This window comes from Ambystoma mexicanum, chromosome 8, assembly GCF_040938575.1.
Source record: "Ambystoma mexicanum isolate Mex_15411 chromosome 8, UKY_AmexF1_1, whole genome shotgun sequence".
Classification (NCBI taxonomy): Eukaryota; Metazoa; Chordata; class Amphibia; order Caudata; family Ambystomatidae; genus Ambystoma; species Ambystoma mexicanum.
In genome coordinates, this window is record NC_090929.1 from 1,128,968,365 (window position 1) to 1,128,989,037 (window position 20,673).

The 20,673-nt window shown below is 48.8% G+C and overlaps 1 protein-coding gene across 5 annotated transcripts in view; it reads right to left on the reverse strand.

Moving 5' to 3' along the window:
• The window catches only part of LOC138472811 (mitogen-activated protein kinase 8-like), a gene marked incomplete in the record, with an annotated part of 957,660 nt that overhangs the window by 193,898 nt on the left and 743,089 nt on the right, over positions 1–20,673 (reverse strand). For all 5 annotated transcript variants that reach the window (XM_069611172.1, XM_069611169.1, XM_069611173.1 and 2 more), the window contains 1 exon segment: positions 9,377–9,559. In XM_069611172.1, the coding sequence (XP_069467273.1) occupies positions 9,377–9,559 (183 nt within the window).

The following is a 20,673-nucleotide window of genomic DNA, read 5'->3' on the forward strand; positions in this document are numbered from 1 at the left end:
ATCACTCCCATAATAACATCCGGTTCATTTGCCAGGGTAGTCTCGGGCCATAGTTCCCGAATTCTCCTCCCCAATCTGTGATATGTGACATATTGGCCCCCATGTAATCCCGCCTCCTCGCTGAGTTCTACAAACCCCTTGATGGCGCCCTCCTGCCACATGTCCCCCAATGTCACCAGCCCCACAGGTTCCCAGTAGGTCCTGATAATCCCTCTCAGTTGTCCATCTTCGCCTGCCAAGGCAACTAGCGGCACCTGCGGAGAGCACGGGAGTGGGTCTCCCATCATTTTGCAGGCTCGTCTCCACATCTTCCACCCCAGCCTCACCATCCCCGGGTACTTCTTTGTGACAGCCTCGGGCAACCAGATTACTTCGTTTAGATAAAACGGGGAACATTCATGCCCAAACAATCTAAATTCTGGAGTTACTTCATCGGAGAGCCATTTGGTCACAAACTGTAATTGGCTCGCAATGTAATAGGCCTCAAAGTTTGGGAGTCTGACTCCCCCTTTTTCATGAAAGTTCTGCAACTTCCAAAGCGCTACTCTGTTTCGAGTACCATGCCACAAGAACTCTCTGCAAACCCCATTTATTTTAGCAAAAAAACTCTTAGGGATCATGTATGGGATGTTGCTAAAGTAATGTAGCAGCCTAGGCAGAACCACCATTTTAATCATCGCTCCACGCCCCATCATCGCCAAAGGCAACTTCTTCCAAAAACTCATGCATGCCCGTATTTTCTCAACAGCCATCTCAGTATTACACCTATGTTCTTCTTCCACCGTGTGGCAGACATCTATCCCCAGGTAACGAAATGTATGAACTGACCAGGGCACCTGCAACACTGGCAACCTGTCCATGGGAACCCCCCTATAGCTGCCCAGCGGAAAGATGCTCGATTTCTGGGGGTTGACCGCTATGCCTGACAACCTCGCATACCTCTCCATCACGTCCAGGACATACTGTAAATTCTCCTCCGGGTGACTCAGGTACAATAACAAGTCGTCCGCATACAGGGATATCAGGTGCCTTTCCCCCCCAACCTCAATACCCACCATATCATACTGCTGCCTTAGATACAATGCCAGAGGTTCCAGAGCCAAAATGTATAGCATCGGGGACCAGGGGCACCCCTGTCTAGTGCCTCTGCTAAGTTGCCACCTCTTTGATATGATTGTACCCGTCCGCACTCTAGCCAGTGGAGCACTGTACAGCAACTCCGCCCATCTAATGTATCCCGGTCCCAGTCCATACTCTCCTAAGGCCGCCAGCAGCCATTCCCATCTAACCGAATCGAAGGCTTTCACAGCGTCCAATGACACAATCGCCATCTCCCCCTCTTCATAACATCCCAATTCGATCACTCGATGGAGTCGCCTGTGGTTTTGGGTGATATTTCTATCCGGTACATACCCCGTTTGGTCCGGGTGGATCAACTTGCCTATCACTCTCCGCAGTCTATTTGCCAGGACAGCCGTTAGTATCTTGCTGTCCTGATTCAACATAGACAATGGCCTATACGATCCGCAACTATGTCCGGGCTTGTTGGGCTTAGGGAGCGGTATAATGACCGCCTCTCTGAGCGACTCCGGCAGCTTCCCCGTCTCAAACGCCTCATTAAGCATGTCAAGCATCGGGGGGAGCACTTCCGCCCCAAATGCTTTATAAAATTCACTAGGCAGACCGTCCGTTCCCGGGGTCTTGCCAGTGGGTAACTGCCGGACGACCGCCTCCAACTCTTCCAATGTTATTGGGGCATCTAGTTCCTCTCTCTCTTCCATGCTTATCTTGGGCAACCCAATATCTTGCAAGGTCTCTAACATGTCCTCCCGGCCACCACCCCCTAGATCCCTGTATAATTCCCTGTAATAGTTCGCAAATTCCTTGTTTATGCCCTCTTGGGTATCTATCAACTCCCCATCTTCTCTAGTTATCGTCCTAATCGGGGGTCTCGGGGTTTCCCTTTTATATAGCCATGCCAGAAGATGGCCCGTTTTATCTCCTCCCGCGTGTCGTCTCTCAATATACTTTTTGTAATTTAGATTACAGAGCCTTCCCCAAAGTTCCGTACACTGCTGCTGCAGTTTAAGCACCAGCTTATTATCTATGTGCTCGCTCTTCAATGTCTGTTCCAGCTCGCCTTCCGCTCTACGTAGATCAGCCAGGACCCCATTCTGCAAGCCTTTTGATTTGGCAATTGCCACCCCTCGTACCACCACCTTAAAGGCCTCCCATAGAGTCCCCGCCAAGTCAACGCTGCCTGCGTTTGTCTCAAAATAGCTAACAATTTCTTCCCGCACATCCTCCCTAAAAACCGGGTCCTTAAGCGCCTCAGCGCGCAGACGCCACGTCGGGATCCGTGCCCTGGGGCGGCCATATTGCCACTCTACCACCATAGGCGAATGGTCTGATAGGACCCTCGCTTGTATTCCACACTAGAAACATCTACCAATACGTCCGATGTGGCAAAGATATAGTCGAGTCTAGTGTGTAACTGCTGTGGGGCCGAGTAGTGTAAGTACTGCTTCTCGTCGGGGTGCTTGGTCCTCCACACATCCTCGAGCTCAAAGTCACTTAGCAACGCCTGTAATGCCCGGGCTGCCGGGGCAGGCCTCACCACCTTATCGTCGGATCTGTCCATCCCCGGATCCAACACACAGTTAAAATCCCCCCCCCCATATCACCGCACTCCCAACACACCAGCTCAAGTTGGTACACATGGTCCGGAAGTACTCTGCCGTGCCCTGGTTAGGGGCATATGTATTCACTATACACACCTCTCTGTTCTCAACCACCCCTCTTACCATAACCAGACGCCCCTCAGTGTCCCGCATTTCCTGCCTCAGCTGGAACGGGACGTGTGGCGCCACCCAGACCAGCACACCCCTGGCATAGGCCGAGTACGTGGATCCCACCACCGTTCCCCTCCACTTTCCCTTCACCAGCTCTAGTTTATCCCGGGTCAGATGCGTTTCTTGCAATAATGCGATGTCTACCTTCTGTCTTCTCAAGTATAGCATGACTTTGTTTCGTTTCAGATAACTGTTGAGCCCCCTGACGTTCCATGTCAGTAATTTAAGCTCCCCCATAGTTCATTGCTATCCTGCTCTCTCTCCCTGAACCACCCCCACCCATCCGTGCTGTCCAGATATCTCGTCAAAAATTCTCCCCTATGGCTCGCGACCAAACTCAAACTTCCCAACACTATATACACCCCAACAATCCCCACTCCCTCCTCTCCTCCCTCCCGTCCCTCCCCCCCGCCCCAAAATCCCTCCCCAACTTTTGTCCAACTCCATCCCTGGATCTGAGGCCCCCCCACATCTAGTTCTGGCTGATAAGCACAGAGCCCAGTAGGGTAAAGTCGCCCTAACGGCCACTAAACTAAAAACACTAAACGGGGGTGTATAGACTAGCACTGAAAGGCTCCTACATAAGACAACAATTGCAGTGCAAACAGTGCATTAACCGTCCAGTTCTGGGCCCGACTTTCTTGGGCCGTGACAATAACTATAGTCAAGTCCCATAGTCTCTAGCTGCACCCTCTCCCATCGTTGATCACTTATCTCTTTCTCCGCCTTCTTCCGCTCGGACATCCGGCTCCTGGGGGCTGCCCTGCATGTCCAGCCACTCCATGGCTTCCTCAGGCGTCTCGAAAAACAAGGATCTGTTGTTGTGAAACACCTTCAATTTGGCCGGATAAAGGAGCATGTACTTCTTCCCCACCTCTCTCAGTCTCCTTTTGACCACCCCGAAGTTCATCCGACTCCTCTGCACCAGCATGGTGTAGTCCGGGTAGGCCGTTATAGTTGCCTCCCCCCTCTTGATGGTTCCTCCTTTACGAAAATGCTCCAAGATCCTCTCCCGGTCTCGATAATTAAGGATCTTGGCTATCATTGGCCTGGGCGGATTGCCCGGTGGAGGCCTCCTAGCCAATGCCCTATGCGCTCGCTCCACTGCAAATCCCTGCGACAGCACACCTCCAGTGATCTCTTGGAGCAACATATTCTCGATGAACTCCGTGGGGTTACGGCCCTCCGTTCCTTCCGGGATGCCCACAATACGGATGTTATTTCTCCGGGCGCGCCCTTCTGCCTCTTCAGCTCTATTCTCCAGGTTGCGCACTCTTTGCGTCAAGACATGCAGGTCGGCCTTGTGTGCGGCGCAATCCGCTGTGTTTGCGCTCCCCTCTTTCTCCAGGCTCTCCGTACGCTCCGACAGGGTCCTCACGTCCTGTCGGAGTAGGTTCACCTCTTCCCGAACTTCTCCCACTTTGAGGTCGAGCATTGTTTTCAGGTCCACCACCACTGCTTCTAGCTTGGCCTCCCAAGCGGCTTTCAAGTCCGCTTTCAGTTCAGCGATCGCGGCTAAAACATCCTGGTTTGGACTAGCGGCAGCCATGCCGCCTGCGGGTGTCTTGTCCTTGCTCCGAGCACTCTCTGAGCCCGTCGGTGTCCTGGTGTACTCATCCAGTGTGGGCTGTTTCACTCTCTGTCTGAGAGGCTTGCTCGACATCTCACAGCCGCTGGGTCCGCCTACTCCCACTTTACCGCAAGGGAGAGAGGGGCCTATTTTCTGCCCACAATGGAGCGTGTTCTTCCGCACGCCCCAATTGTCCCTCTGCAGAAGCCTCTTCCACCGCTCGTCCAGGCCCCCCACCACTGGACTCCTGGGCTCCCGTCGCAATTCGCTGGGTGAGTCGCCAATTCGGATCACCTCCAAGTCTCGCGCAACACCGTGGTGTTTGTACCTCTGGTAATGCTCCCGGTTTGTCTAGGGTTGTGCAGGCACCCCTTAGTGTGCCCCTTGATTGCGCTCCAAAGTGTTCCACAATGGTCTTCGTCCGCAGCTTTACAGGACTTGTCCTGGGGCACAATCTCTGTAGTGTTACGCAGCACCCAATCACACACTCGAATTATGCAGGTGCCCCCAAGGTCTCTTATAGCAAGGGCTCTCGTCCACCATCACACAGTGTGCCTCTCGACGTAGTAGTTTGTGTCATCAAGCGGCCCCTTTGCCTTTATGCTTGAAGGATCTTCCTTTCCCCGCTGCACGCAGCCTTCCCAGCTCCTCACACCCGCAAGTGGCAAGCGACCGTGTTACAATGTTGCACTCTGCCCCCAACGCTTCCTAGTCATCCGCCATTTTGGATCGTACCTTCATAACCCCTTGGCGATCCCAAAATGGTCCTTGGGCTACTGTACAGAGAGCAAAGTCATACACGTTGCAATGTACGGGTGCCCCAGCCGTGGTATGTTGTGTTGGGGCCATGTGCTACTACTCATGTTGTACGGTGTGCTCCAGATGGCGAGCGCTGCCAGCGCCAGTGTCAGTTTCACTATAACATATTCTGCGCCGATGTCCTTTGTTTAGTTGTGTTCCTCTTTCTCCATATGCCGCTCGACCCAAGCTGGGGGAGGGGCAAACCAACAGTGAATGTTTCGGTGCGGCTGCTTTAGAGGACACGATCACCCAGTGCGGATCGTGTCCGTGCAGCCATGGCAGTAATAAATGATTACCGGGCCGCGGTGAGACGCACTCCGGGAGCTTAGGTCATCATGTCCAAGTTGGCTCAGCTGGAATCCAAGAGGCCCGTGGGTAGCGCTTATGCTGACTTCCAGCTGGGAGCAGCATAGAAATGTGTTCAGATTACTCGCCGGGCATGGGCGCGGTTACACTAGATGATACAATGTCTCGCCGTGCCCGCCGAGCCGCTGCGTTCTCCGCTCCCGCTGTGAGCTCCCGCTCGTCAGTTACATTTTACTCACTTACTTGACGAGCGGGTCCCGGCTTCCTTCCACCCGCTCTGCGCTGACCAGCATTTCTCTTTGTTTTACCCCCACCTGCCTCATCCAGCAAAACCACAACTGCTGCTCTTCCGATCCGCTTTCATAGCATCAAATCCACTGTACATGCGGCGAGGTCTTGCATTGCATATCCAGCCCCTTCTTATCCAGTCTTTGTTATATTTCAGGCGCCATTTTGCTGCTCCTGGCCGTGAGATCGCTCCAACTTCGCTGTCTCCGTACTCCCTTCCACACGCACGATTCCCGTCAGGCTTTCACTGCTGCATGCCCATTCACTTCATGCTGCTGTAGTTGCAAATCCAAGCTTCCTAGTGGGTTCTAAATGCACTTTTTTCGACGGATCATTGCCGGATCAACAGGAGCACCCAGGATGTGCGTCCTAGTCCGTGGCCATGTAGCCACGCCCCCCCTCTGAAGCCTTCTTCTATAATGTCTGGCCTGTCTTCCAGACATTCCTCCTGGTTCTGTCCTTCTTGATCGTCTATGAAATCATCCTCCTCCTCCAAGTATTCTTCCTCCCCAGTGAGGTCGTATACGTTATGGAAGTCTGAGGCTGTGTCCACCTGGGGATCGACTAGCCTCGGATTTTTGGCCCTGGGGTCCTCCTGAGGCCCTTCTCTAGTCCTCTTGGGAGTTTGAGAGGTCTGGGTATTCATAAACCTTTCCATCCTCTCCATACAGAGGTGGAGTCTTTCCATGGTTTCATGGGGTACCCCAGAGCGGTCTGGCGGGGGAAAAATAGAGTCATCTAACTGGAAACGGCTCGACCTCTCCCAAAGCGTCGAGGAAAGTGTCCCGTCGCCCTCCGAAAAACCTTCAGGTGTGCTGGGTGACCCCCCGACTGAAGGGGGTAGTCCCTGCCTTTCTTCGGGCTTTTTCGGCGTGTCTTTCGACTTATGCGTAGCGCTCGACGTGTTCTTCGGCGTACGCTTCTGGGCGTCGGCTACAGCGATCCTCGCCAAGCTTTCGGCGACTCGTTTGTCGGCGGAAGCTTGCGTTTTCGACGCTATGGGTGTCGAACGTTCTACGGCGGTATGCGCCTTCTGTTGATGCGCGCCGGCCGATGGTTTGGGGGCGGCGCCCTTATTTGCCGAAAGCCCAGTCGCTGGTCGCGGCTGCGGTTGCGAGAGGGGCTTCGAACCCGAACGGTCCGAGGAGGCCGCCGGTGGAACCTGTGTCTCCTTGGGCGCCGAAGCTCTTTTCGTCTTAGACGAAGAAGAGCCGTGGGTTGTGTGCTTATTTGAGTCTTTGTGTGCGTCAGTGTCGCCGGGGTGTTCATCCCCATAAGCAGGGCGTGAGCCGAGCCTGTCGGGGCCGGGGACAGACGACGAAGCGCGCAAGCGCTCCTTAAAGGGGGTTTCGACTTCCGTAGCGGAGGTCATGTTATTGCGTTCCTCGTCACTGTCGGTGGTAGCAGCGGCGGGTGAACCTTCGGCCTTCGACATAGCGTAGGCCGCCCACCTTTTAACCCTACGGTCTTTTAGAGTTTTAGGCTTAAGAAGCCGACAAGCCGCGCAACCTTCCTCCTTGTGATCGAGGGGCAAGCAGCGGTTACACCGTGAATGCTTGTCCTTCCAAGTAAATTTGCCTTTGCAAAGCGGGCAAAACCTAAAGGGTGTCCTCTCCATAGCCGAGGCAATAAATCGCGATAAGCGCCCCAAGGGAAAGGAAGGGGAAAGGAAAAGGCATTCTCAGAAAAGACCCAGAGATGTCCCACGACCCCACTCTCCCTACTGTATATGGCCTGCGAGGCCAGGCCACGTGTTCGGCAGCGCCGAAGGATTTCCTCCGCTCGACCCTCCGTCGAAGATTCTTTTCGGCGGAGAACAGCTTACAACTGCGTCGAGGGAGGGATTATTAATATTAGGAGAAAAAACGACCAAAGGTCGAGGAGTTGCAATGTCTCTCGAGGAGCTCCGCGTGAAGGCGACCAGAAGCTGGGCGGAAAAAAACAATCTGAGGGACCTCGACGCGTGAGGGATTGTGGGTACAACGCACGTCACTATAGGGATAGTGTTTCAGACACGCCTTGTCGACGTCGAAAAACAAAATGCAATACTCCGCAGTGACCACTGGATGTCGGACCTATGCACAGCATGTGATTCTAAGCAGATTAACAAACATCAGAAATATATATATTGCAGTCAGTGCTCCAGACACCCAGGTATTACGCCTCATCTGGCCAGTTTCTGATCTAAGAGGCCGAGCTAGGCATAAGGCTTGCATTGTGTCAACCATTTTGTACTATCAGGGCTGATGTCTGTCGTCATCAATTGGCGAACAGGTGATCCTATGGAAAGATCAGCCCCTGCTATGCTCTATTTTGTAATCAGACGGGGACACGTGTAGCAGACAAGGACTGGTGCTTGTACAATCATGGGATGCTCAGTAGAGCCATCCTGGAGGATACAGCCTGCACCCTGAAACTATAATTTTGGTAAACTGCCACCAGCGAGACACTCCACACAAAGGGTGACTCAGGGGCACTTCTTTACACATGTCAATCCCTGGTGAGTCATCAGAATAGAACTTAAAAGGAGATGCGGGGGGTATCATGAAACACAGGCATAAGCAAAGGAAAACATTTCCAAAACCCACCCACTTATGTGCAGTACTTAATTTAGACTTTAGAGCCACTGAAAAGGTCAAGCAGGATGCAGATAAATGTGTCCCAATTGTGCAATACATAGGGCATTGCTGACTGTATCAGGTCGCTGTAGTGGTCAATACGATCTTCCAGTTTAAGAGCAACTGTTCTCTCTAGTACTTTTCAAGGAAAAGGAGGTGGATCATGCATCTGCAGTTTCCCTAATCATTTTTAGAGGAGCAACAAATCCAGTTATTTTAAAGTGATACAGCGAAAGTGACTTCTCCAAGTAAGAGGCTGATGGGAAAAGAGGTTCGGAAGGAATATTCAATAATTAGCATCAATTTATCCCCTCCAACCACCAGGGAATTTGTTTTATGAACACGAATATGAACACTATTAGGTATCACTGTTTTGGTGCTAGAGTTATCTGGTCACCAGATGTTTTTGATGAGTGGGGACAGGGCAAGGAGAGGCACAGATCTGCTGTTTAATGTAACCCAAGAAAAAAAATACAAGGAGCTATTAAACAATTATGCAGTAAAGTGCTGAAATCGAAGATTTTCATCTTAAATTCTGCAGATTGTTGGTGTAACACATGTAATGGCGGCTGATGAAATGCAACCTTTGGTTTATCAAAGCTCTATGTAATGTGAAGGGAATGTCACTGGAGTTCATGATAGTAACAAGGAGGCTGCATGTAAGGAATATAGACCAAAGGCTGCAGTTGGAAATGTTTGCATGACTTCACAAAAGACTTTGCTGCTGAGGAGATCTAAAACAGAAACAAGACATACTACTCTGTCAAAAAAAAGCAGGTGCATTACGTCCTAAATCCTGAACACAAAGGAGGGCTGGGACTGCTCTGGGCATACTAAACTAACAACGACCAGAGTCAGATTCTGTAATGCACAAAGGAGAGCAGGGTTTCCCCTTGGTTCACACACACTACACAACAGACAACAGTACATGTTAGCCTTACCTTTCAGTTTGTTGTGTTCAGAGTCAGCTGGGAAAAGCACATCTGGGAAGAGCTTCTCAAAACTGTAACCAGCATACTTGGGTCTGTTCTCCACATACGTCCGGACGGTAGGCTGCAATTTCTTCATGAACTCTGCACATGGCGTCCCAAGCTGCTCGATCACCTTATTCCACTGATCAATATCTGAGATCCAGCAGCTAAGGAAAATTGTCTATGGCTTTGCACTTACAACACAATGACTTCCACTAGCGTGCCAGCTACTACAGAGATGTACAAAGGTAGACGCACTGCCCCATTCACAGGGGAGGCAGAATCAAAATGAAAATTCAAGAAGGTTTGACACCAATTGCAGGCAGGAAGTGTCTACGAACCAATTAAGAAGACAGGGCTAGAACAGTCTTCAATGTGGACAGTTTGGAAAAGTGGGAGCATTCATTGTGCCCAGCAGGGGAAGTGTCATACTAAGCTAGGTTGTAACATGTGTGCTAGAAACAGGAGTCAACTCTGATGAATTGTTCTACAAAAAGATGAAACACAAGGCAAGAGATGGAAATAAAGAGGGAAAGGAAAATGCAGTCGAAATCATGGAGCCACACTTTATTCTACCCAGAACAAAAACAATGAATGGTGTTGAGATGAGACCTGCTGTTTCGGCAGTCATCTAGTGCATTCATCTCAGAAGTCTCATAACCTTCAAGATGTAAAGGGGATATCTGCCCAGCGACTATCATTAAGGATTTCTCTGAAGATGTAGTTACCTTCATTACGAAATTCATCAACGCCTCTTTCTCCTCAAATTCAGTCCCAGCCAGCCTAAAGGAATCATGGTCCTCCCGCTATTGAAGAAACCCTTGCTAGACCCATCAGCACCAAATCATTATAGTCCCATCACAACAGTACATTCCTGCTGAATGAATTCCTGCTAGAATAGAGCAGCCTACAACTAGATCAAATACTACCTCGAAAGGAATCACATCCTAGGGCTACATCAATCAGGCTTCTGGCAAGGCCATGGCACGGAATCTGCTCTATTAGCCCTAAAAATCCAACTCGACTCCTTCAGAGATGAAGGCAAACCAGTACTTTTCCTCTTACTTGACCTATCCGCTATCTTCAACCTAGCAGATCACAAAAACTTGTGCCACCACCTTACCATGTCAGCAAATTTCTTCCAAGAAGCGTCCTCTTGGATAGCCTCCCTTCCTTGAAGGCAGGTCCATGAGAGTTCTCAGATACTGCGAGTGCCCCCATCCCCATCCTGTGCGGCATCCCACAAGGTTCATGCGTTTCCCCCTCCCTCTACAACATTTTCACCAAACCCTTATTTGACCTCCTGGACGACATAAGCATCTCTTATGCTTACTATGCCGATGACACCCAAATACTCCTACCCCATCAGGCACATATGATTAAGATCTACTCTATAATCCAGGCCTGGAGGGCCACAAACCACCCCTGTTGGAACTCAAGATGGAGATCCTGCTGGTTGGATCACCTGGTATGCTAAAAAAAAACTCAGCCCCCAATTCACTTCCTTCTTGATAGATGGACTCTTGATCCCAGTCTCAGCCTCGGTAAAAACACTAGGTGTCCACTTGGATGCCTCCCCCTCTCTCTAAACAAGTGAGTGCAGTGGCCTCATTGGCATCTTACACTGCCAAGCTCATCAACGCATCTAGACAATTCTTGACCCCAGAGAGCTGCCCGGCTATTGTCAGAGGCATTACTGGCACAAGGCTGGATTACTGTAATGTCCTCTTTTCCTGGACTTCCAAACAGAACATCAACAAATTACAGATAATCCAGAACAATGCCCTCTGGCCAGCATTGAACATTCCTAAAAGAGACCACATTTCAGCAGCTAGGAAGAAGGTTCACTGGCTGCCAATCAGGCAAAGGATTGTTTTCAAAACATTGTCTATCACCCACAAATGCTTGAGCAAAACAGCCCCACAATACCTGCCTCAGAAAATTGAAAGGTCCAAGACCAACAGACCGGTGTGATCCTTCCATGCTCATCAGCTGGTCCTAAAAAAAGTGAAAAGGGTCAAACAAGATGGAGTGAGCTTCCCTACAATAGCGGTGAACCACTGGAATGCCCTCCCCCCAGAGTTAAAAGCATAGGAATCATATTGGGGCTTCTGGAAGACAATGAAAACGTTATTCGTCTAAACTGAGGCGTAGGACATCACCCACCCTCCTCTGATCATGTGTATTTGTTTTCTGTGGAAATATTGTGCATTGAGGCTTTGTATATATGTTTATGGTGTGGTTTTACAACACTGATGTAAGATGTTGTTTCAAGTAACTGGCTCACAACAGTGCCCTGATGCCTCCGAGCTTAGGCCCTTTACAAATGACAAATAAATTGTGGACATTGATGAAGTACTGCATATAAACATCAGATGGGAAGATGGCTAGGGCATGATACTACAGGAACCGCAAGCAGCGGGACAAATATATAAACAGAAGAGATTAAGTAGTTATGGTGATACGCGCCAGAAAGCAGGCCAACTGCACATAGGGCATCTTTTCCTCCCACAGATTATCAACTGCATGAAATATTGGTGCTGTGAACGACAAAGTCCCGAAATCATAGTGTAAAATAACTAAGTTAATCCCCCTCTAGCAGATGTGTACAACCTACATGCCATGAATTAAAATCTCAGCAGGGCTGACACATCATTCCAAATAAATCTGGATTGTCTAAAGGAGTACAAAACAGTTGGATGATAATACTATTTGCGCTGTGATGCTATAAATAAGTTGGGAGCAAAATGTTGCAAGCTACTAGCGAGCCATACAAAAAATAAAATGTAAAATAGTCACTGGCCATCTCAATTCTATACAAAGGGCTTTAAAGGACTGTGGCCTTGGCAAATGTCATGACTAGGTGCTGCTGGACTTGAAGGGTAGGGCCTTGGAAGGATCCTCTGATATATGACAAATACTACTTACCTTGTAATAGCTTTTGTGGCTTTTATCTGCCCAAAATCACATGATATGCAAAGGATGACATCTAGTGGAAGGTGCAGAGAATTTCATCTGAAAAGTGTGTCGACATGGGCTTTCCTATAACACTCGCCCTAACCTATGTTTACAGTTACCCATGCTCCTTTATGTGTCTATGTACTCAGGATTATTGTTTTTCTGTCCTGAGGTGTGTGAACAGGTGTCTTTTTAAAATATTGTTTGCTCCCTTGTGGGAGGATGGGTGGGTGTATGTTATTCTAAGCAGTTAGAAGCCACAGAAAGACTATTAGAGTATAAGTAATATTTGAATTCACGTGTGATGCTTAATTAGCAAGTGGTACCGGAGCAAGGTGAGAGCTGATGCAACAGCTGCAAATAAATGCATTAAAACGACTTGGACTACTTATGAATTTGTTTGTGCCAGAATATCCAAACATTGTTGTATGGATGTGTGCACAGAGCTCCATGTTGCTGCTTTACAGATTGCTTCAAATGGAAACATTCGCAATTAAAGAGTGCAGCTTCCATACTACGTGTTGAATGTGCTTTTGGTGCGAAGGCAGGTTATTTATTGGACAGGGTGTAAAGGTGTTGTATACTTTTGACAAGTCTTGCAATACTTTAGAACTTGATCTCCTTCACTTCCTGTTGCAAATGAAACAACGTTGTCTGTTTTTCTGACTTCCTTGGTTTCACAGAGGTAGCCCATAACGTCTTGTCGAACATGAAGTGTATTAAGCACCCTTTGCCCCTTGTTTTGAGGGTTTTAGAAGAGTGGTAGTCATATGGACCAATGTCCATCTATTCTTTTGCCTCTGTGCAAAAATAGAATGCTTATGTGAGGGCTGTTGTTCACTCATGTGCGCACTTAAGCGATGCAAACCAGGAGACCACGACCCACTGTGCAAGCGAGAGCAAGCTTTACTGCCAGAGGGGTTTGCCAATTGCCAAGCAACCACACATTCCAGATCACAGCCTGAGCCAAGTTCCTGCTATGCACCCTGTGTGTCTGGAACAAGTTACCAATGCAATGTTTCCATTGTAAACCTCAGGAAGGACATGAAGACCATACCCTTCAAAGAACATCAGGCCAATCACGCTCTCTGCAGCTTCTCCTCCGATCCCAGCTCCTTTAGCCCCCTCTAGCTGTAACTGACTGGGTGTGTTCCATATGTGCAATACTCTGTTGCTTCCCAGCTAGGTTTGCGTTTTATAAATGCCATACATAAAAAGCTACACATTTTCAACAATACTCTGATCACGCATAATGAAGCCAGAGACGACATGTCAAACATGAGTTAGTCAAGCCAAGAGACAAATGGCATTGTGAGCAATAGAACTCACAGGACTACCCGTCCCCCCACCCACCCACACCCCTCCACTAGCCCTCAACATTGACTATCCTGGCTATAGCTGATGGGAGCTGTAGTCCAAATAAAAGGTTGAAGCCCCCCCCCCAGCTCCTCCTATAGATGGTGCAAAACTATCAAATCAAGATTGAGGCTTTTTTTCATGATGTAATTTAAACTGGATCACTTAAATATTAGTAATGCGTTCCTTTCTATTACTTTCCCATTTGCTTGGATTTCTCTTTTCTCAAATGCTGAAATAACCTTATAAAACAGGCGGTCAACATTAAGAATGTTTTGCAACTTTTGGAGCAGCGCACTGGCAGTTTGCCTCATTTTCCTGGGGTTAGAAATTTAGGGTTGGTTTATTATATATTCTTACCTGCCAGAGACGAGAAGATGTGTGTTAAGTGCCTAAATTGCAGACTGGGTTCAAATACCAGGTTCACCATTAAGTGCCAACATTGAAAGTCTGTAGATGTGACTGAGTTTGCAGTGTATACTTTTTGAAAAAGCCTCAATCATAGTTGGAGTGCCTCCATGAATAATAGTGCGCCCATTTATATGTATCACAGTCATCTGTCCCTCTTGGCTCACCTATGTAAAGGAAAGTGCTTTAAATGCAACTTCCCATAATGCTACAGAATAACAAAAGACCGATTTCACTCCGTTTGGCTGTAATATATTCTCTATTGTCATTTGCGGCAATGTCCTTACTTTGGCAAATTAGTGCACCCTGCATACCCCCGGCATATGTCTTTTGCTGAATAGAGGGCCTAGCAAATCCAAGAACAGTCCCTTCACACTGTTTTACATCATTGCAAGCTTCCCCCAACAGAAGCAGCACAGGTACACACAGTGCAAGCTGTCATCAAACACAGAAATGGCACAACGTGCGCAGCGCTAGCACCTTATTCACTCACACCTAACGAACAGCATTGAGAGCGGCGACATCAGGACGTTGAGCCTTAACATCTAATCTCAGGGATTGGTGGCCATCTAGCACGGAGCGTGTCCACTCCCAGATCACTGAATATCATGAGTGAACACTCCTCAGGGACTTGGCATCTCACACCTAAGGTAGACTAAAACACATTACATGGATTCATACATATCAGAAGCTTAAATTCCTGTAATGGTTGATGATGGACCGATGCCTGGTAAAGAGCATCCACACTTCATATCAGCATGCCGCCATGCCGCTTCCTCAGTGCACCTTATATGCTGCTAGGTGATTTTTGCAGACAGTCATTTCTGGGGCTACTGCGCTGCATGTTAAGCCACAACAACCCCACTTGCCACCTGGTAATGCATAGGAGAAACCCACACAGAACTGAACACTTACTGAGGACCTTGTAAAGAGATTTGAAGCATGCTTTGTGCTAGCATGTCGATGCCTGTAAATTGAAGGATGTCTAGGCCTGTGAATATTGAACAGGATAGTAGAGGAGGAGAGTATTTTACGTTTGGGATGTTTATAATGGCTTGCACTCTATTTAGTTGAGGTGGTGGCTGAGGTAAATGCAATATCCTAGTACGCTGCAGGTAAACATGAAGGTCCATTTAATGCTGGGAAATAATAACAGCGCCCCACCACTGCAAAAGAGCACAAAGAGGTGGCCACTACCTGTCTGCCGATCCCAGTCAGATCAGGGCTATAAAGGTCAAGCGACAGTCTCGGCAGCACGTAGAATAGGCGATTATTACAGCTGTAAAAAATGCTAACACAGTGACCAGAAGAAACTTATTGTGTGGGGACAAGCAAGCTATTTGGGGAATTCTTCTATATATTGCATGGAAGTGATGCACTTAAATACACATCCGAGCAAGGCCATAGAAAATGATTTGCTTTACTGACCTGTAGGAGTCCTCTGTTGTCTTTAACTGACCTCTGATGGTTCCACCGCACAATCCTCCATGGTCCGCCTGATCACCGCGCCCACAACGGACCGGCTGTATAGAGGATCTGCCCTGCCACACGCAAGCAGGAGCTCTTACTAGACCTGGCTGCCGCACCCTAGCTACGGATGTTCACTGCTACTATATCATTTTCAAAGAATGATATGCATGTCCTCCGATTGGCTGCTCACAGCAAGTGATTAATGAATGGGGGGCACATGTAGTGTCCTGTGCAGAGTTTACAAACTTGCGCTGCCTTTTTAACAAAATTGTGTGAGCACTTTGCAGCGCACAGTAGAGGAACATTGCTGTAGGCTGACACGTAATTTTGAGATCTCTGTATGTGTCCTTAAAGCCACTGTTTTTGTGTATGGACATAAATAGTTCCGACATGGATAATGCCTGTAATGAAAATTGCCCAAGCGCCCAGCACAGAAGTCTTGCTTCTATTAAGGACACAGAGGCGAGCATGATGATATAACTTCTTTAATACTGCCTTCCAACACCCTTTAAAATCTTACTTTGAATTTACTTCTTTTTTTTGTTTAACAGTATAAACATGTAAAATAACAAAGAAATAAAGAAATAACAAAGAAATACAATGCATATGCACACTGCCTTCCCCATGGGACCTTGCAGTTTAGTTTAGTAGTCCCCAGCCTCTGTCCTGCTGGCCAATCAGGGCTCTCACTCCCCTACAAATGATAGCTGCTCTAGGTCCCTTCCTCTTCTTTTTTGGACATTTCCTTAAAAGACAGTAACAGTCTAAGCCGATCAATCTCACGACTTGAGAAACCAAACTTCTTTCTCCCCTCTCTGCAAATAGCTGTGTTGAACTTTCATGTCTCTACTTGAACCCCCTCTGAGCTCTGTCTCTCTTGGCTCCGTAGATGCCTACTCTCGAGCATTCTTTTTATCCTCTCCTAAGCCAAAAAGAGATTAATAATGTTAGGGGCGGGGCGGGGAATACATCAGCGTTCTCATACATATAACATCATACTTTGCAATCATAATTTACGTATTCCAAATGGGAGGGATAATGCTTGCCTCTGTGTCCTTAATACAATCAAGACTTCCTGCGCTGGGTGCTTGGGCAATCTTCATTCTATGACAAGACCGGAGGTGAGCATTATGTTCGTTCAAAGCTTTCTACCACTGCTGTGGCTATACTGGAGACTGGTTTAAAATAGAAGGTCCTGAAACCTGAGTCGCTTGACCAGTCTGCTGCATTCATGATCTCTTGCAGCGGGACTCCTGCTGCGAAAGCTCGTGAAGCCATAGCTCCTCTGGTCGAGGGAGCCCCGAAAACTGCAATGTCTATTCTTGCTAATTCCATTAACTCTTTCACTGTCGCTATTGCTTTATATGGCTTTCTGTGCGCTATCAATAATTGACTAACTCCCTGGGGTCTTATCGCTGATGTTGCCGCTTCGTAACACTTTATACATTGAGCTACGCACGGATTACTATTGTTCGGGAAGTACGGGTATGAAATTACCTTGGTGTTGGTCTTTGTACGCTGCGCGATATTGAACGCTACTCCTTCTGGATGAAATACTTTCCTGTCAATTTCTAGAGCTTTCACGTCTGAAACTCTTCTACAGGACACTAAGCAAGGTAGAGTGGCTAACTTTCCTGACAATGGTCTACCTGACAGAAGGTTGTTTCTTGGCCACTGTTCGAACAACTGTCAGACTGAGTACATCCCATAATGATGATGAATACCTAGGCACGGGCAGTTTGCTAACCTTAACCCCTTTCAAAAGCCTTGACACGGCTGGGTGTTCGCCCACGGGAATCCAGTCTATGAGTTTGTGTCCGGCTGAGATTGCCGATCTATATACTCCTACCATTTTAAAAGCTCTACCAGCGGTGGGCAGTCTTGCTAGAAAATTAAATACCTGTGCTGAAATGGGAGAAATAAGCCTCCCCCTGCACCATATTTCCCAGGATTGCCAAGTGGAATTATAGTTCTTAATTGTGGAAGGAGCCCAGGATACCTTGATAAGTTCTGCAGCTTCTCTTGAAAGCCCTGGCAAGCATCATCTGCGCTGGAAATTCTGCAAGCTAGCAGTGTTCCCATCTGATCCTGTATGAGCGGGTGCGGGGCTCCCGACAGATCGGAAATCAGGTCTGTTCTCTGTGCAATCCTCGAAGGGAAATCCATAGAAAGTTCCATCAGAACTGGAAACCACGCTTGCGATCACCATTGTGGTGTCACTATCACTAGCTCTGCTTTGTCTCTCTGAACCTTTGCTAGTGCCCTCGCCAGCATCGCAAAGGGGGGGGGGGGAAGAGACAAGCATTATGGGTCAGACCACCCCAGTGGTGGAGGAAAGCATCCGTCCCTAGAGCCTCCGGGTATAGCCTCCAACTGAAGAATCTCGTCAGTTGAGCGTTCAACCGTGAGGCGAACAGGTCCGTGTGCAACGGCCCCCATCTCTGCTGTAGACTCTTGAAGACTGTCTCGTGAAGTCTCCAGTCGCTAGAGTCTGGCAGGTAGCGAGAGTTCCAATTCGCTACTGTATTCAGTGAACCTGGAAAATACTCTGCCCTGACTGTTATGCTTCTCTCTAGGCAACAGTGCCAGAAGTCTTGCCAGTTCTACTAGCATCTTGGAACTTGTGCCCCCTAGCTTGTTTATACATCTTACTGCTTATATATTGTCCATCCACAGTAGAATACAACACTGTGCTCTGTCTTTGGTAAATGCTTTCACTGTGAAGGATCCTGCGAGGAGCTCTAGGCAGTTGATGTGCATTGCCAGCTCTTCTTGCAACCACTTTCCTCCTGTCGCTACTTGTCCGCACCTGGCTCCCCAGCCAGCTCTGCTGGCGTCTGACTCTATAATGAACTCTGGCACGTCTCCGAAGATGGCCCTGCCGTTCCACGTTTCCATATTGTGGAGCCACCAAGTTAGCTCTGTCTTGCTCTCCTCGTCTAGTGGAACCAGGTGATGGCATCTCTAACCCTTCTGTAGGTACCTGATCTTTAGCCTCTGAAGGGCTCGATAGTGTAATGGGCCGGGAAAGATCGCTCGAATAGAGCTTACTAGGCCAGGAGACCCACTATCCTGGCTAGATTCCGAAGCGATAGAACCGGCTTCCATGAGCGCCACTCTGAGATCCTGCTTTATATAGCTCACCTTGGACACTGGAAGTTCCAGGGTAGGTTCCTTTGAATGCATCATAAATCTCAGGAATTCCAGCCTCTTGCTCGGCACCAGCGCAGATTTGTCTTTGTTCACGAAGAAACCTAAACTCGATATTAAGGTTACTGCCCGATGCACTTGCCTCTGCAATCTGTCTTGGCCCTCTGCCATTAGTAGGATGTTGTCTAGGTAGATTATCATCCAAATCCCTTGCTCTCGGAGCGCAGCTGCCACGGGCCTCATGAGCTTGGTGAAGGGCCATGGGGCTGAGGCCAGACCGAAAGGCAGGGTCTTGAACTGCCACATTTCGTCTCACCAGAGGAATCTCAAAATGGGGCGTCAATGAGCTGCTATGGGTACTGTTAGATACGCGTCCTTCAGGTCTAAGCGCGCTGGCGAATCGTTTTTTCTGAGCAAGTCTCCTAGCAGATGGATTCCCTCCATCTTGAAGTGCCTGTACACTAACCAACTGTTCATGTCTCTCAAATGCATTACCGGTCGTACCTTGCCTTTGCGGTGAACCAGGAACATGTTGCTCAGAAAGCTCGATGCGTGTGAATGGGTAATCTCAATGGCGTTCTTTTGCGCTAGGGCTTAGATCTCTGAGTCTAGCAAGGCTTTCTCTGTCTGAGCCATTTGAACGCGCGGGGGAAGGGTTCGCTGCTTTGGAGTCTTTACAAACTCCAACTTGAAACCTTGTACTGTTTGCAGAACCCACGCATCTGAAGACAGTTTGTGCCAGCTGTGCAAAGAACATAGCGTCCTGCCCACCACCGGAGGGTAACTCGCTAAGCGCTCACTCACATGTGGTATTGTTCTGGTGCCTGTAGTATCCCCGCCCTCTGCGGCGTCTGCCTCTGTTGGGGGGGGGGGGAAGGCGTCCTGCTGCCTTGTCTCCCAATATTGGGCCCTGGGTCCTTCTATTCAAATTGAACCGGCCAGTCGAACGGCGTCTATATCGACCGGCCCCAGCAAAAACTCTTGCTGGGAATACTTTCCTGAAGGAGGCTTGTGCTTTTTCTAAGGCGGTGAATGTTCCGACGAACTTGTTCATCTCCTTCACAAATGCGTCTCCAACGAGGAGCCCTTTAGCGCCCTCACCTGAGAGGCCAGGTGGCCCAATTTATTATTGATCTTTTAGAGCATGGATCTGTGGCTCTCGGATGAGATCGCACAGTTTGCATTCCCAAGCATGCATACCGCTCTTTGGGCCCAGCCGGCCAGGATGACTGGGTCCACTGGCTCTCCTGTGTCCCTAGCCCTCTTGGCTTGGTCCATTATTTTACGATGGGACCCGACAGGTCCAAGAATTTATCTTGGCATGATTTCGACACGCGGTCCATGGCCTTTCTAGTGTCCTTTCCTGCCTTCGTTACGAAGGTTAACATCTTGGGGTCAAGTTCGGGGCTCTCAGTGACTCTCCCCGCCAATTCTGGTTTCGGGCACTCTGCTCCGAGGCGAAATCTAGTTTCTTTTTCTAGCGGCTTTCTCATTGTCTGAGCCTGTATAATGCAACCTTAGGTGATGGGGCCCATTCTGTGGGCCTAGGGTGTGATCGCATCAAGCTCGAACATATCGGATATGTCCTCCTTGTCGTGGGGGATCTCCGGTTTGCTGGCTTTTGACTAGCAGCTGGCCTTCTTCTGCAAGGTAATGCTCTCCTTTCCAATGCTTACTAGGTCATCCTCGTACTCTTCCTCGTGCCCGGATTCTTCTGAGGACGAGAGAGCTTCCCCTATGTTTTTCGCCTCTGGTGTAAGGGGCACAAGGCAGGGCAAGGCTGACTTGGTCAGGAATGCATTTTTAACTCTATTAAATGCGTCAGCTGCCTCAAGGGGAATACTTAATCTTCCCCATCTCTGTGTCTGGGGGAGTAGAAGATTGCTTCCTCTTCCGGGCTCCTTTGCTCCCCTTTGCATCATGTT